General features: G+C 34.6%; 2 protein-coding genes across 7 annotated transcripts in view; one reads left to right on the top strand and one right to left on the bottom strand.

Moving 5' to 3' along the window:
• Window positions 1–507: 507 nt before the first annotated feature.
• The window catches only part of LOC126727108 (heat shock 70 kDa protein 16-like), a 69,628-nt gene continuing 52,637 nt past the window's right edge, over window positions 508–17,498 (top strand). The window contains exons 1-10 of one of the 5 annotated variants that reach the window (XM_050432606.1): window positions 520–734; window positions 1,079–2,383; window positions 3,570–3,782; window positions 5,032–5,127; window positions 5,211–5,387; window positions 5,654–5,854; window positions 6,795–6,941; window positions 7,019–7,147; window positions 7,236–7,366; window positions 7,780–8,156. In XM_050432606.1, the coding sequence (XP_050288563.1) occupies window positions 1,214–2,383; window positions 3,570–3,782; window positions 5,032–5,127; window positions 5,211–5,387; window positions 5,654–5,854; window positions 6,795–6,941; window positions 7,019–7,147; window positions 7,236–7,366; window positions 7,780–7,888 (2,373 nt within the window). In that variant the 5' untranslated portion in view covers window positions 520–734; window positions 1,079–1,213 and the 3' untranslated portion in view covers window positions 7,889–8,156. Of the gene's footprint in view, window positions 735–1,078; window positions 2,384–3,569; window positions 3,783–5,031; window positions 5,128–5,210; window positions 5,388–5,653; window positions 5,855–6,794; window positions 6,942–7,018; window positions 7,148–7,235; window positions 7,367–7,779; window positions 8,157–17,498 lie in introns of those variants that run through there. The other 4 variants (XM_050432607.1, XM_050432608.1, XM_050432609.1 and 1 more) reach the window with 4 other exon arrangements.
• LOC126727110 (protein DETOXIFICATION 40-like) overlaps window positions 9,066–17,498 on the bottom strand; it is a 68,522-nt gene continuing 60,089 nt past the window's right edge. The window contains exon 7 of one of the 2 annotated variants that reach the window (XM_050432613.1): window positions 9,066–9,218. In XM_050432613.1, coding sequence (XP_050288570.1) covers window positions 9,153–9,218 — 66 coding nt within the window. In that variant the 3' untranslated portion in view covers window positions 9,066–9,152. The remainder of the gene's footprint in view (window positions 9,219–17,498) is intronic. The other variant, XR_007656151.1, reaches the window with a different exon arrangement.

The raw sequence follows: 17,498 nt of genomic DNA, 5'->3' as shown, positions 1-17,498 counted from the left end.
TGTAAAAATATTGCGAACATATCATTTCTCAAAATATTAGGTGATAATTTTTTTTTTTTTTTTTTTATATAGAAGATTAGGTGATAAGCTGAACTCACCATTGAAATTATTTTTCCATTCACAGTAATGACCAGTAACAATTTACTACTTAAAATTTGTTGTAAAAATATTGTGAAAATATCATAAATAATATCTCTATTTTTTATAAGTGTAAAACACGGTACGTGCACTGGGCCCAAAACACACTGCCGTCTAACTGAGAACCGTCTAAAAGACTCTAAACAATAGGCCCAAATCTAGGACCGGGTGGTCTTTTTCACTCGCTAAATTTACTTGATTTACAATAATATCCCATCAACCGTCAGATTTCATTCCACCTTGTCAAATCCAACGGCCCATAATCCCTACAACTCTGTCCCCACCCCAACTTCAACTCTGACGTGGAAACCGAACTCGGAAACGAGAACACAACACGCACTGTTGAGTCTGTGAGACTAGTGTGTGTTTGTTAAGACTCTGTTTGTTTCACCTCACTTTATCAAAAGCCGCAAACAAGTCTTTCCCACTTTTTTTGTTTTTTTTTGCCTCACCAATCGGGAAAACCCATTTTTTCTGTTCTTTGTTTGGTTTCGTTTATTTTTTTGCAGAGATCTTCGATCGTGATCTTGCTGTTGAATTCGATTTTTTGATTTACAATCCAAACATTCACGCTTTACATTCTCGGAGTCTTTTAGGTACATATTCGATTTTTCATTTTTCTCAAAACTCTGTTTGGTTGCCGAGAAAGCGTCGGAAGATAATAATAAATAAATAAATAAAAAAAGCTAATTGAACTTTTGAACTCTAAATTATGATTTCTTGTGGTTTTTCCTAGGGTTTCTCAGCAACCAAACGGAAATGTTGCTTGCAGTTTGAATATTGAGCTGCTTTTGAGTGTGATTTTTTTAGGCTTATATGAAATTCTCCGTAGCTGATTATTAGTTTATAATTGATAAATTTTACTGTTAGTTTTAGTTGATTGAGTTTAGTTTAATTATTCATGAATTTGAGCTTGGTGAATTTGATGATTTTGTGGTAGGTTTTACTGAATTTTGTTGAATTCAATTTGGATATGATGGATACAATGTGGTGCTGTTGAGGCCAATCCTTCAATTATAGTGATCAAAAGAAAGGTTTTGTGAGGTTTAGGGTTTTGTATTAGTCGAAAAAAAAAATGAGTGTGGTGGGATTTGATATTGGAAATGAGAACTGTGTAATTGGGGTTGCGAAGCAACGCGGGATTGATGTTTTGCTGAATGACGAGTCGAAGAGGGAAACACCGGCTGTGGTGTCGTTTGGCGAGAAGCAGCGGTTCATGGGCTCCGTTGGGGCTGCTAGTGCGACAATGAATCCTAGGTCCACGATATCTCAAGTGAAGAGGTTGATTGGTAGGACATTTAGGGAGCCAGATATTGAGAATGACCTTAGGTTGTTCCCTTTTGAATGTTTGGAAGGTCAGGATGGTGGTGTTTTAATTCGTTTAGAATATTTGGGTGAGATGCGTACATTCTCTCCGGTTCAGATTCTGGGGATGCTGTTTTCTCATTTGAAGCAAATAGCTGAGAAGGATCTTGAATTGAATGTTTCGGATTGTGTGATTGGGATTCCTTCTTACTTCACGGATTTGCAGAGGCGTGCTTATTTGGATGCGGCAACAATTGCTGGACTGAGGCCGCTGAGATTGATGCATGACTGTACTGCTACAGCACTTGGCTATGGTATTTACAAGAATGATTTCTCTGTTGCAGGCCCAACTTATGTTGTGTTTGTCGACATTGGTCATTGCGACACACAAGTTTGTGTAGCATCGTTTGAGAGTGGACAAATGAAAATAATTTCCCATGCTTTTGACAGGAACCTGGGAGGGAGAGACTTTGATGAGGTTCTGTTCATATATTTTGCAGCACAGTTCAAGGAGCAGTATGATATTGATGTCTATGCAAATGCCAAAGCGTCTATTAGGTTGAGGGCGTCTTGTGAGAAACTAAAGAAGGTTCTGAGTGCGAATGCAGAAGCGCCACTAAATATAGAGTGCTTGATGGATGAGAAGGATGTTAAAGGTTTTATTAAAAGGGACGAATTTGAGAAATTGTCATCAAACTTGTTGGAGAGAATCAGTGTTCCTTGTCATACGGCTTTGCTTGACTCTGGTTTGACTGTAGAGAAGATCCACTCAGTGGAGCTTGTAGGCTCAGGGTCTCGGATACCAGCTATTACTAGGATTTTAACTTCTCTATTTAACAGAGAACCAAGCCGGACAATCAATGCAAGTGAGTGTGTGGCTCGTGGTTGTGCTCTTCAGTGTGCAATGCTTAGCCCAATATACCGGGTCAGAGAATATGAGGTTTGTCTTTATCTATCCACAAATGCAAAGTTTCCAGTGTTTCTATGAAGATAAAATGATTTCTACTATTATTCATTACTTGATTTTTATATCAATTATGTTATCAGATGTTTGTCCCCTTGTATTCTTTGTTTATTTTCCAAGGGTGTCATTCCTAGTTAATATTGAAAAGATAGTACTTCAAAATTAGAACTGCTATGCAGTAGTTGTTGGCTATAATGTACTTGTAATGTCTATGAAGCATGGACACGTGACACGCCTGGGACACATCTCCATGCATGTCCCAGCCGTGTCCTTTTTAAAAATAAAAATAAAAATGCGGGACATGAGAACAAGAGGAATCGAATACCATTTCACAAAACAAAGAGAGCATTCATGCTCTAGTAGTAACAGTGCATTTGAAAAGTAATAAATATTCTTATATTTGGTTTTTATTCTAATTTCTAAACATCCTTTATTAGTCATGAATTCACTTTATTATCCATTTTGCTTTTAAATTGATATATGTTTAATATTATATGAAAAATAAATGCTTGAAAATATATAGAAAAAAAAATATTTAACAATGATTTAATAGATGTGTCCCACCGTACCCATGTCCTATTTTTTCAAAAAATGTTGTGTCGCTGTGTCGTACACGTACCCGTGTCCACGTTGCTTAATAGTGTAATGTTTACCCTTTATTAATATGTTTTTCTTGGAAGATTGTCCTATAGCCCCTCAGGGACAATCTTTTTGTATTTTATATTTCTATTTTATTTATTTATTTATAACTTTAATGAGAGAGGGCATGAGCTTTTTTAAAGATCATTACCAAGTGTTGGCCTACCAAAGTGGGGTCCTGGGAGTGGAGATATGGATACAGAACTATGCAGTGGCATCCTCTGTATCTTCTTTTTTTGCTATTTGATTTCATTAATAACCATGGTAAAAATGAGTTATATTTGAAACAAACATGGATCATCATAAGTTTTAAGTTGTCTTCAATTTGCTTTTCTTTAGGCACAAATATGTGCACACGACCAGAATATATGTAGAGATACTTGCACTTTTACACCAGAATATAAGTAGAGATGCCTGCAATTTTTTTACACCAGAATATAAGTAGAGATGCCTGCACTTTTATGTTTATGTAAGTTTTGTTCCTATTTAAGATTATGATGTTAAAAATATTTACTATTTGCAGGTTCAAGATGCATTTCCTTTCTCCATAGGATTCTCAACAAAAGAAGGTCCAATTTGCACTTTGTCGAATAGTGCTCTTTTGCAGAAACACCGGCCATTTCCAAGTGTTAAGATTTTTTGTTTGCATAGAACTGATACGTTCCCGATGGAAGCTTATTATGCTGATCTAAATGAATTGCCTTCTGGTGTATCACCTAAAATCAGTAGTTTTATGGTACAACTTCCTCTTGAACATGATTTTTTCATTGTGTATGTAAATTTTGAGACATGTCAAAATTATATTAAATCTAAATCATGCATGCAAGTGGTTTAGGCAATATACAAACTCACATAATTTCAACTTCTTTAGTGAGTGTGAATTTCAATGTTTGTGGTTGAAATTTAAAAATTGGACCACTAGACATAATCACCTTTTGGGTGCTTGGCAATTGTAACACTATGTTTGGAAGTTGGGAGGGAGAGGAGGATAGGATAAGACGGGGGAGGTAGAAGAGAGGAGAGGAGTAGAAAGGGGAGTAGATGCCCCTCCCTTTGTATGGCTGTAGGGCTGGATGGAGAGTAAATGATAATGTATAAAGAAATTGGCAATTATATCCTTGATTTATTAAGCTCTATACATAAAAAATATTATGGGAAAAATAGGAAGTACACAAAAATTCAATGAATTTGAATGCCTTCCCCTCCAAATTCCCCCAAATTGGAAGAAATTAAAAAAAAAAAAAAAATCCCTCCAAACCCTCTCAAATCCTTTCTCCTCCCCTTTTAAAAAACACCCAAGCAAGGAAGAATTAAATCCCCACCTCCATTCCTCTCTATACTCCTCTCCTCTTGCCTAATCCAAACATTGTGTAATGTAGAAGTAGAACACTTCTCAGGGTGATCTTTATCTATTTTTCCTTCTGTCTGTTTTCACCCTTTCCCTATAGTAAGCCTTGGTAAGAATGTTTCAACATTATAAACTTTGCATTAATCAGTGACAAAAACTTATTAGATATTTTGTTACTCGCATTTTACATAGTATTCCTAAGAATGGAAGAGCAGGATGCATTGGGTAGGTTATTAGCATGAATCCTGAAACTTACAATCTTATTTAATTTAATCCCTGTTACAACTTAGCAATGGCCTATTTGGGGGTAGGAGTGGGTCTTAATGTAATCTATATTGCATGATTTTTTCCAAAATTGAGGATGGGGTGACAGATGGGTCAAATTTGTTTTTGTTTCTAAATATGTAATTATTCTTTCTTCCTTTCTTGCTTAATTTTTTATTTTTTTATTTATTTTTATTATTTAAGCAAGGTACTTATATTTCAGTCTCTTTTGTATATAACCAATGTCTTTTGGGCCCCTTTCTTCAGCATAGGGGATATTGAACCCTAGATTTCCCAATCTCCAAGCTGTTTGACTATTTAGTTTTGTTCATTGGTTTATTTAGGCTTGATTTATGATTTTCCATTTCTCTAGATTGGCCCATTCGAAGTTTCTAACATGGAAGCAACAAAAGTTAAAGTTAGAGTGCAGCTAAACATTCATGGAATTGTTACTGTAGTATCAGCCTCAGTAAGTGTACAATTCTATCAATTGGTATGCTGAACATATTGAGCCTGAGACTTTTGTGTAAGATTTTTCTAATTTCTTTTAAGTGTTTTCTACTGAATCAGCTATTAGAAGATAATGTAGATGATGATTCCCTTGCAAAGAGTGATGATCATTTGACTTCAACAAAGATGGAGGCTGAAGCCGATCATGGGTCTTCTGCTGTCCCAAATAGTGCTGAAGATAGTAATCTTAAACGGATGAAACCTTCATCCGTATCTTCTGTAAGTAGTTCAGTTGGATAACCATTTATGTATGCATTTCTTAGTTCTAGATGCATTTGCATTATTAATTAACTGCATTCCAACATTCTCTGGAAAATTAAAAAGTATGCTTGCTTTCATTAGCAGTTCTCCTCACCTTCAAAAACCTTTATCTTATATAGCAGGCCAGATAGTCATGTATATGCCATATAGTATTGAACCAATGACATTCTTCTGTATTTATGTGTGATAAGTTGGAAGTTTAGAAATTGAATTTCCTTGTGAAGGGTGATGGACTAAGAAAAAGCAAGTTTGTCAAAAGGCTGGATATTCCTGTTAGTGAGAGTGTCTTTGGTGGAATAGCAAAAGCAGATCTCTCAGAAGCTGAAAAGATAGAACATCAGCTGGTGCAACAAGACTTAAAGATGGAGCATGCAAAAGAAATGAAAAATGCATTAGAGTCTTATGTCTATGAGATGCGTGATAAGGTATAACATCAAAATTCAGAATGAATGGTTGAGTTATAATCCCTAATCTAAAGCCCTCTTCTCAGGCTAGGGGAGCCTGCTGCTGAAAAATTTGAATCATACCTATTTCACCTTAGCAAAGCCTTTGTAGAATATGCTATAAACTTGTTGTAGTTGTGTATAGGAACAGAACTGATGTTCTCATATGGCATACTTTATTCAATTCCTTGATGTAATGAGTTTATAAAAAAGTACTTGTATAAAAAAAAGAGCGTATCAAAAGGTCAATGTGGTGTGCACCTTTAGACTTTCCTTGTAGGCAGTGTGTGTGTGTGGTTTTTATTTTTTTTATTTTTTATTTTTTATTTTTCTCTCTGGGCCTGTTCCTTTGAGCCTTACTTATGTCAAGTCTTAATCACATTTGAAGTATGAAACTGACAACTTTCCCCCATGTAAAAATATGCCTTTTCTTATTTCCCTTTTTCACCTGAAACATTTGTTAATGCTCTTTAATGGCTGTATTTGAAATTTATTTTCCCCTATGATTTTGATGGAAACTAAGACCAAAAACTTGCAATCTTTGTTCATGAAAATTCTAGCTCAATGTTTATTTATGAATTTTTCAAAAATATGTATTTGACAGGATTTGAAATGAAAATTTACGTATGAATTTTCCTCGTATATTTGACTGATGATTGAATCTCTGAATTTGAATCATTGGTGACCTTAAGAAGTTTCAACTAAGTGGATGTGACTTGAACAGGGTCCCCATATCTGTATCCTGTCATTCTGTCATGATGTCCTGGTAAATTTTTTTCATGTCAAGTCCAGCATTGTCTTGGCCCATATCTAAATTTTCATATGTGAATCTTAAATTATAACTGAATTGAATTTAGGTATTTGGACTGTTTTATTAGACTTGATTGTTCCAGATGTTAGAATAACACAATTATGTGAATAGATATTACATACATACTGTGGCTTTTCCACCAAGTTGGAGAGGGAAGGGATATCCTATAATCTTCAACAGACAGAAGAGTGGCTTTATGAGGATGGATTTGATGAATCTGTAGATGCTTATACTGAAAAGCTGGAGTATCTTAAAAAGGTGATAAATAATTTATAATTTTTCTACAATTTTTATGAATATTTTTCCCCTTAAATGATATTTTTGGGTTGTAACAGCTGGTTGATCCCATTGAAAACCGATATAAAGAGGAAGAGGCACGAGCCCGAGCTAGTAAGGATCTATTAGATTGCATCACAAATTATCGGATGGTTGTAGTATCACATCCTGTCAGTGAGAGAGATGTGGTATGATCCTTGTCCATTACTTCGTTGGTGGTGAAACAGTCTTTGTGACTAGCTTCATAGTTCACTATTTGATTATTTTATTTTGCAGGTCATTGATGAATGCAATAAAGCAGAACAATGGTTGCAAGAGAAACTCCAACATCAGAATTCTTTGCCTAAAAATGCTGATCCAATATTATGGTCAAATGAAATCAAGAGAAAGTCAGAGGCCTTTGACATGTACTGTTCTCATACTTCAGTATCTTCACTTCACAAAGTACTGATTTAAAAAATCTGAGAGATGGGAGTCCACATATAGAGTTTAAATTGCTGACTGCTGTTCATACTGAATTTCAGTTATAATCCCACACCAAATCCTTCAAAGAAGTTTATTATTTAATATATTTTTAATTAGCTGCTAGTAGATTTGGTCACGTGAAGATCCTATCCTGCAAACATCTGCCTTTATACAACTTTAATTTTAATAGAAATTTTTATGGAACTTGTTTATTCTTTTAATCTTTTCTCTTTTCATTGACATTTTGAGTTTGTTTGTTATCTTTCATCTTGTTGCTCTTTCCATTACATCTTTTTCTTTTGGCTTTCTCCACCTTTAAAATTAAACCTGATGCCTCCACGGATTTGTTGTTCAGGACATGCAAACACATAATGAGATCCAATGCTTCTCCCCCCAGTTTTGAGGATGAAGATGACTCAGACCAAAGAGACAAACCAGATAGCATTCGCATGCAAGTAGATTGATGCGGAATCTCTATGCATGTTTACAGATGTAAAATCTTGCACTTCTAGTAGCAGCTGAAACATTCTCAGAAGGTGAGCACTGGTTTTGTTTGTTCTCGTGGATATAACTTTTTGCTTCTTGTTTTTAGATTATTCGTTACGATTTACTAATTCAATGTGTAGGATAAAAAAGGAAATTGTGGAGTGCTTTAATTTGTAAATGTAAACAATATAGATTTTGTTGGCCAAGGCCCCTGTTTTGTAATAAAAGAATTCATGATTTACTGAATTTAGATCCAGATACTCGTCCCCACCTCATTCGACCTCTTTACTAACCCATTCTAAAAATCCATTGACTAATAAACTGCATAATTGATTAATATTTGAATTCATGCATGTATGGTCCTACAACACTTTGTGCTGGGTACAATCCTTTTTTTTTTTTTTTTTTTTTTTTAATTATATTTTTTTATATGCATATCTGGTCCAACAACAATGGTCTCATCTCATACTAGTCTTTTTGGTTCACTTAGCTTCATTTTGCTATCTTGGCTTGTTTCATGTTTTTTCATTGTGAGAAACTGTTATTATTGAATTTAAGAATCTACTAAGAAAGATCCATGGTACTCAGTAGCATTGTTTGGTATCTACCACAAGGACAACCAATGTTCAAATTCCCTCTCCTCTACTTGTAACTTGAATAAAAAGAAAAGAAAAAAAAAAACATCAATGGTACAATTCAGAGGACAAATGCACTAGATATGTTTGTAATACTAGGTCCCGTCCTGTTTTTTCGCCCACTAGAGAGTTTGCAATCGTTGGATGTTCATGTGCAAATTAACACTGTCAGGTATAATTATCGGATCAAATCAGCATGATAGAATTTGCTCATTTGCACTACAAGCGTGCATGTCAGTATGTCACCTAACAAATCTATAAAATCATCAATTTTATAGATTTGACTCATGGATTAATTATTAGGATATTTCGACTAGTCCAGCAGTAAAGGCTGGGAGAATATGTAGATCAATAAAGTTTAAAGCACACTGTGCAAATTAATGCCAAAAGAACGAAAGATGGGCCACATTATTGGCTGATTCCCGGTAAAGCACACCACAACTCAATTCCTTCTATGGTCTAGGTATGATGGGCAGGCTTGTTAACTAGCCAGAGATTTTTTGGTAGTTGGTGGGTCAAATCATGTCTATGATTGATTGTTGTAAGTCCATCTCCTACAACCCAGGCCCAAAGTTTTGATACTTGTGGATCAATGTCAGCAAGCTCATTAGTTCTTCAGCAGAGACTCCTTTGTGTCGTCCCATTTTTCCAATCGTTTCTTAGCAATCTCCACCTGAAAATTTCAACTTCTCAATGCCTGTTTTTACTAGTTACCACTAGTTATTTTAGATAGATGGTGGGAGAGGAGGTGTGCTTTTGAATTATAGACATAATACATCACAAAAAGGATGCTAATATTAATGAGCTATCACCTGAACCGGATACTACTAGCTTGAAGTCACATGTGTCATGTGATACACATTATTAACAGTTTGTCTTTTGTTTTTTTTTTTTTTTTGGTTCCTTCCCGGATGAAGTAAATATATCAATATATATGTCATATTTTTGGGGAGTCTGAAGGGTCAATTTATGATATCATCTAATCAATTCAGTGAAGGTCAGATGGGTTCCAGCCCAAAAGAATTGGTTGTATCTTACTGCTGGTTCAAAAAGTACCAACTACCAAGTACCAAGCCCTTGTTATTGGGCCAGCCATTGTGTGACAGGTCTTTGTTATACCATTATTGTCTTTGATCTTTGGGTTGAAGGCTTTACAGTGATGGGTTGATGGAACATCTAAAAATTTAAGACGGTCAATTTTTATTTTGAAAATAAGAGTTTGTGGTTGTAAGCCTCAGGACAAAGTCTGGGGTAATAAAATCATCAATTCTATAGATTTAACTCATGATGAATTATTAGGATCAATTTCAACTACACCAGCAGTAAAGGTTGGGAGAGTATGTAGTTCAATAAATTTTAAAGCACATTGAGCATATTAATACCTAAGGATAAAAGGGTATAAAATATAAATATTTGCCTGCTCACTGAGAAAGAACGAAAGATGGGCCACATATACACTCATTTCCGGTAGAGCACACCACAACCCAAGAATGGTAACTAGCAGAGATCTTTGGTAGATGATGGGTCAAATCCAGTTTATGATTGATTGTTGCGAGTCCATGATTATAAAATGAGAATCTAAATCTTTACTACTCTCCCACCACACTTTCACGGATTCAGATCTTCTAGATTTTCTAGAATACTCTATCAATAATTTTCCTTAAATTCTAACCATACTTTAATGATTTAATGCTCTAAATTCTGCCATGTCAGCATTCTACTAACAATATTCTTAAAATAATAAAATAATATTGCAAACAAAATAATTTAAATTATTGTTAGTAGAATGCTGGCATGACAAAATTAAGACCATTCAATCATTAGAAATGGTTAAGATTTAAGGAAATCGATTTGGTAGAATACCCTAAGAAATCTTGAAGATCTAAATCCCACCTCCACCCCTCCCTTCACCCCTCTCCATTTCATCAACTAAAATAACCCATTAAGCTTCAAATCACAAGATATACCAATCTGGTTAAAGATAAAAGGGAAAACATTCTCATAATGGTTAAGAATCTATAGTTTTTAACATGCCAAATATAGCGTGGGTCTTATATTCTTATAAATGGTTTATATATATTTATTAGTATATACCAAAAAAGAAGAAGTTATAGTTCGCTTTCGCTACGTCTACTAATAAAAACAAATGTATGGAATTCTTTTGGTCTTAAATAAAGGTGGGCTTGACCATCGTGTTCCTAGTACATTTTTGTTCTTAAATTTTATTTTATTTTTTAAAAAAAGAAAGAGTTCATACTTTATGCTTTGGCCCCTCTAAAGCTAAAATCCTGTCACCGACGTTGTTTTTAGCCGTTTCTTATACACTTCTTACTTTTGAAAATGCAGATCATAAATGTCTATAACCAAGACTATGAGAGTGCTGCAGCATTTTGGCCTGATGTCCATGGGCGTGTTATTACTTCGCTGGTAATTTCACAAGTGCTTCTAATGGGACTCTTGAGCACAAAACAAGCTGCCCAGTCAACCCCAATTCTCATTGCAGTTCCAGTTCTAACCATATGGTTCCATTGGTACTTCTGCAAAGGCCGACTTGAATCAGCATTTGTTAAGTATCCACTACAGGTTTGTTGAACCTACAAGTTGCAAAGTTGATGCTGTCTTATCATTTTAAATAATTGCATGCATTCTGACAGAAACTCTTGGGCTTGTCTGCCTTCATTATGGTGATTTACATATGTCTTTCCACAAAATATCATAGTTACGTCTATGTAATCCTTGTAACTATATAATAAGACTCTGGATTACGTTTTGTAATTTACTTGGATAGATACGGACCGGCGAGTGTCATGTTTTGGTTTTTGTTAAAAGTATGATTGGACTTAAATGATTGAAATGTACTTTGGGTTGAAAGCTGAATATGTTTTAAGCAATGGAGCTAGCAATAATTTAATTCCCAAATAGATGTGTCAGAGTATCAACTCTGTGGACCCTCATAGAGGGAGACCTCTTTACTTTTAATCTGGAAAAATTCTAGTACCACAAACTAGTGCACAATTTTGTTTACAACTCGCTCATGTGGCGAGTTAAGGTTGGTGGAAAGGTGACCCACCATCACCCCTCCACCAACCATAACTTGTCACATGGACGAGTTGTGAAAAAAGTTGTGCATTAGTTTGTGCTACCAGAACTTCTCTTTAATCTGATTCCACAATGTGATGTCTTGATTTTTTCTAAGGAGGTTTTATGCATCTTCCCATCAATGACGTAATGTTCAAATTAAGTGTAGATTAGATATATTATGACCTAGATTTGTAGATCTTTGATTTTTTGTGTAGCATTGACCAGGAGTGTGCTTAATCATGAAGAAAATTATTATAAACATGGCTCTCATCTTGATCTAGTGCGAAGCTTTAAATGCATAAAACTGTTTTGTGGGAGCATTGAGGCATAAACATACTTTCTTGAAGCTTTGAGTCTGTTATTCAATCTGTATTAGTATTGATTAATTCATGTTTCATGTTAGGAGTTTATTGTTTATAACCATGTTCTCTAGGCTAACATCACAACCTCAAAAGAATATTATCATACCCTGGTTCTAGCTTTAGATGACTTTGAGATTTAGTGGCTGTTTCTATATTAGCTAGGGGAAGTATGCGTCAAAGCTGAAATTGAACTTTGTATCAGTCCACACTCTACATTATCTAGAATACTAACGTGGCAATGGGCTTGAGTCTGTTTGGGTGATATCTTATATTATCTACTCTATGAAATTACATTGTTCCAACCCGGGCTTCTTCTCTTCTTCTTCTTCTTTTTTTCTTTTTTCTTATATATACACACACCCACATACATATATAATCATCTATTTGTAATATTGGCCATTATTGTTCCTTGATTCTCTATACTCGTTTCAGGTTTTCTTTAATCCTATCATTTACTCTCAACAAAAAAGAAAAAGTGATATTGGTCATTATTGTCAAGAAAATTTTCAGCACTTTCAGTTCTATTTATTGCTTCTAACACTTGATTTCAGCCTCATTAATCTCTCTCTCACATTTAGGGATTTCACTTCATTTTAATTATTATTTAATGTTGTGTGTATAGGAAGCAATGATGAAAGATACTTTAGAACGGGCAAAGGAACCAAACCTGAACTTGAAAGGCTATCTTCAAAATGCATATGTACATCCAGTTTTTAAAGGTAGTGAAGACGATGAAATTAATGATGACAGATGGGAGAATGAGAGCGTGATTGTGCCCAAAAAACGCCAGTCCCGAAGGAATACACCAGTTCCCAGCAAAATTAGTGGTGCATCTTCCCCCCCATCTCTGCCTGAGGCTGTTCAAGAGCTTCCACAGCCCTAACTTAGGCAGGAAAACTTGGCTTCTTACTGCTCGTTCCTTTCTTCTAATGGAGCAGGTTGGCACTGTATGGTAAAGAATAAGAATAGTGTATACAGACACAGAGAGACAGAAGAGGTCACGACAACCTTTAAGAACTCCAGCTAGAAAGCAAGGTTGTGCATGAAATGACTAGAGTGTAGGCTGGTAAAAAGTAGAAATTTAGAGCATATTATTTCTGTACCGGTCTGTTAATTGTCAGTTCCTCTTGACATCACTATCCAAGAAGACTTATTTGATAATTCTAGTGTGAATCCATGTATTGTTGTCTGCGGATGTTCATAGGCCTAAGTTATACTTCACGTGGGAACTTTGTGTAAATCAGTGTGAATTATCCAAATGTGAGATATTCAAGGTGCATTAATTGTCAATGCTTCTTATCCAACAAATCTTGCATTCATCTTGCCCGCCTCTCTTTCCTTTTTTAAGGGCCGGGGTAGATGTGATACCGTAGCCTAGGTATTGCTCTTTCCCACTTAAATCCAACCACTTGTCTATTTTAATCATTCTAACAAATGACATTAAACATTGAGTGGTTCTAATATCACACATTAAGGGTGTATTTGGATACTGTTTATTTTGTTAAAACTGAAAAATTATTGCTAAAAGTATTGTAAATAAAGGTAAAAGTTAATTGAAATAATATAGCGAGGCCCATGAATAGTGTAAAAAAGTGTAGTGGAATCCATAAATAGTAGCAAAAATAAGCTGAATAATGAAATAATATTAATTTTTCATTCTTACCCAAACGCACGCTAATTCATAACTTTGTTACAATTCTAACGTGACAGACCATGAGTAGTTGTTTATTATTTACACATAGGCCTATTATTTTTTTCAATCACTCACATTCTGCAATATAACACTAATGTTGTGGCAAAAAAATTGTGAGATAAGTTGTGATTTTCCCTTAAACATAAAATACCATCTTCCTTTTCTCTCTTTTTTCTATCCCTATGCCCTGAGAGAGAACCCATTGCATCAAATCTCTCCTATTTATCACCCTTAAACTGAATCAATCTGGTTTCAAGTAAAGTCCACAAAGGGTAAGAAGGGCTAGTAGGTGGAATGTAAGAAGAAGAAGGTAATGGATAAGAAGGAGAATATGCAGATGAAGAAGTGAGAGTTGGGAAAGATAGAGAAAGGAATTTAAATGATTGGGCGTGGGTTTGAAGAGAATTTGCGAATTGTGGTCTTTGATTTTGGAGAATTAGACTTTCAGGGAAGCCAAGAGAGAGAGAAGATGAGACTTTTTTGTTGCTTTTTTTTTTTTTTTTTTCCTCAGGCTTTTTTGTTAGCTTTTGATCATGATTACATAACAAATAGATTTGCTCATTAACAATCTAAGATCTCTATAGTTCTTCAATAGAAGTAAAAGATCACGTCCTGAAGTCAAGGAGATCTCTTGTCAAAAAAAGAAGTCAAGGAGATCTAAAGCCTCGCGGTTCTCTTGCGGTACCAAAAAAAACAAAAAAAAAAAAAAGAATAAGAAGAAGAAAAGAGAGAGGGTATTTTAATTTTAATGCCATTTGTTAGAGTTGTTAAACTAGACAAATGATTAAAATTTAAGAAAGTGACTTAAGGAACAGTAAATTTTATTTATTTTAATTTTTAAATTTTTTTATATTGATTTACGATCATTTGCACTACAAGCTTGCATGTTAGTAATCAGTATATCACCTATCAAGTAAACTGTAAACCTGATTATCAAAAAAAAAAAGTAAACTGTAAACCTCAGGACAACATCTGTGTAAATGTGCAATATGACCATCGAATCTATAGATTTGATTCATGATGAATTTTTAGGATGAATTTCAACTCGTCCATCAGTAGTTTGGGGTGAACACAAAGTTGAATAAAAAGTTTAAAGCACAGTGAGCATATTAATTGAAAGTTCAATTAGTGTGACAAACACTAATGAATGTTTAGATTCCCAATTTCAAACATAACCAATACAAGATTATACCCAAATAATAGATGTGCGGAATAATAGGTACAAGTAAAAACCCAAATAGATAAACAACTCTACACCATTAATCACAACACATCAGCAATTAAAAGGCAAAAGTAAGGGTTAGAGAGATGCAAACACAAAGATAACACCGACACTGGTTATTGAAGAGAAAACTGAAGAACTCGGCGAAAAACCTCTCCGCCGCCCTCCAAACGGTAAAATGATCCACTAAAAAATAAAGTTGGGATACACGAATAGCAATAAACCCTCCAAACCTAATCTACCCAAAGCACCTAAACCCTCCAAGCTTCTTGCTCCAACATAGTTAAACCTAATTGTGTCTTCTTTAGCTTCTTGGATCTCATAACAAACCCATTGCATCAACCAAGTGAATTGGTCATCTCCGAATTGCTTCCTAAGCACCAAAATACCTCCTCACTAATATGGGTGTGGTGAAATAAGGATTTGGCAAATATACCTCTCAAGGATATGTCAATGGAGAGGCTGAGAGTAGAGGAAATTGGAGAATCAAATGTTTAAGATTGTGGATGAGTCAATCTTGGTTTTCTCTAGGGTTTCTCTCTCAAAATTCTTTCTAGAAGCTTTCTATATTTTGTGGGTATAAGGGCATTTATAGTAGTGTATGTGAGGAATGTGAAATGTCATTTTTCTGCATAACAGGACATTCTGGCGACTCAGTCTCGCAAGTGGGATGAGTCGTGAGTTTGAGTTGCGAGAGAATTGCCAGACTGTACTTTTTATCCTATAGTGCTCTAGCTGTCGTGATCCTTCAACTTCCTGCATGCTTCACACGTGTGGCATTTTGGTGAGTTGTTAGTCGCGAGTCACTCGCAAGATCTAGTTGTGAGAAACCTCCAAATGCACACATTTTTGAATTTCTTCACACTCTCTCACACACAACCTTTACATAATTCCCACCTAAATACAGGGTATCTAATTGCTAAATTATAAGCAAATTTGACACGGAATAAAACTAATACATGATTAAATAAATTCAACCTTACATTAATGCCTAAGAGATGAAAGGGTGTTTAAGAAAAAATGCCTGGTCACTGGGAAAGAACCAAAGATGGGCCTCATATACACCGATTCCCAGTAAAGCACACCAACCCAATTCCTTCTATGGTCCAAGAATGATGGTCCGACCCGGAAACTGGGAGAGATTTTTGATAGTTCATGAGTCAAATCTTGTCTGGTGATATCCATGAGATAATTGATTGTTTCGAGTCCATCTCCCACAACCCAGGCCCAACCTTTAGCTACCTATAAACGAATTTCAGCAAGCTCATTAGTTCTTCAGAAGAGGCTCCTTCGTGTCGTCCCATTTTGCCAATCGTTTCCTAGCAACCTCCACCTGAAAATTTCAACTTCTCAGTGCTTCTTTACAAGTTACCATTAGTTTCTCGGCCAAAATGACCAAATATTTAGCGATCTACTCCTATTTTGGAAATATATATGGATGTACCACTCTTTTAGAACTTGAGTTTGTGAAACTTGAGTTTACTGTGTAACTCGAGTTCTTTGAAAAAATAGCCTTCAAGTTTGCCATGCTATTTTTTATGGAACTTAAGTTACATAAAAAATTGGTGGTTATTTTACATGGAATTCGAGTTCCTAGAACTCGAGTTACATGACAAACTTGAGTTTCAAAAAAGTGTTAAATCTCTAATTATTTCGCAAACAGTGATAAATCACCAAATATTTCGGCCAAAGATGTTATTTGGCCATTTTGGCCTTAGTTTCTCTCTTAGATAGATAATGAGGGAAGAAGAAGGTGAAGTTTCGTATTATATAAAACATCACAAAATATGCTATTATTAATAAGCTATCACTTGAACTTAACCTCTGTTACTAATAGCTTGAAGTCACATGTGATACACATGATTAGCAATTTTGTCTATAATAATGTCGACAAATCTACTTATAATATACTTTACTCAAGCTACTTTACTATTTTTATGATAGCAAGTTTGATAATTTTAAAACAAATATCCACTAAATTTTAAAAAGGAATAATTCTTCTTCATAGATTTTTGTATTATGTTGTATGCTTATCTGCCTAATGTGTGTTGCTGTCTTTGATCTTGCTGCAAAAAAGTTTGTAAACAATTACAAATAAGTTGCCTTTTCTTGTGTTCTTTTTGTGATAATTAATCACACTCACAAATTTTTTCACAATTACTGAATTAATATGTTGTAATTTGATGATTAGTATATGTAAATGGTATTAGTGATAAATTAATGTGTAAAAATAATATTGAACCAATCACGGTTGAAAACATAATTAATGCTAATGAATGGCTTTTTTTTTAGAAGATGCTAATGGAATGACTTGGTTGACATAATAATAAAAAAATAAAAAATAAAAAAAAAATCCAAAATTATGTTAGAAAAAATAATTAGGAAAGCATGGTGAGTGGCCTATGATGATGTCTGCTGTGTAATAATTTTTTTTAATCAAATCATGACATTAAGAGAGTGAATTTTATGTAATATAACTTTTTTCATCATCTTTTAAAAGTTATTGTAACTTTTAAGTGGAGTTTGTGATTAACTTCTTTGTTAGAATCTCATTCTTTCTCTCCTTTGTATGTGTATTTGGTTCTTAAAAAAAGG

The sequence above is a fragment of the Quercus robur genome, chromosome 5, assembly GCF_932294415.1.
Source record: "Quercus robur chromosome 5, dhQueRobu3.1, whole genome shotgun sequence".
In the NCBI taxonomy this organism is placed as follows: domain Eukaryota; kingdom Viridiplantae; phylum Streptophyta; class Magnoliopsida; order Fagales; family Fagaceae; genus Quercus; species Quercus robur.
Note: the sequence above shows the minus strand (reverse complement) of the source record. Positions and strands in the feature narration are given on the sequence as shown.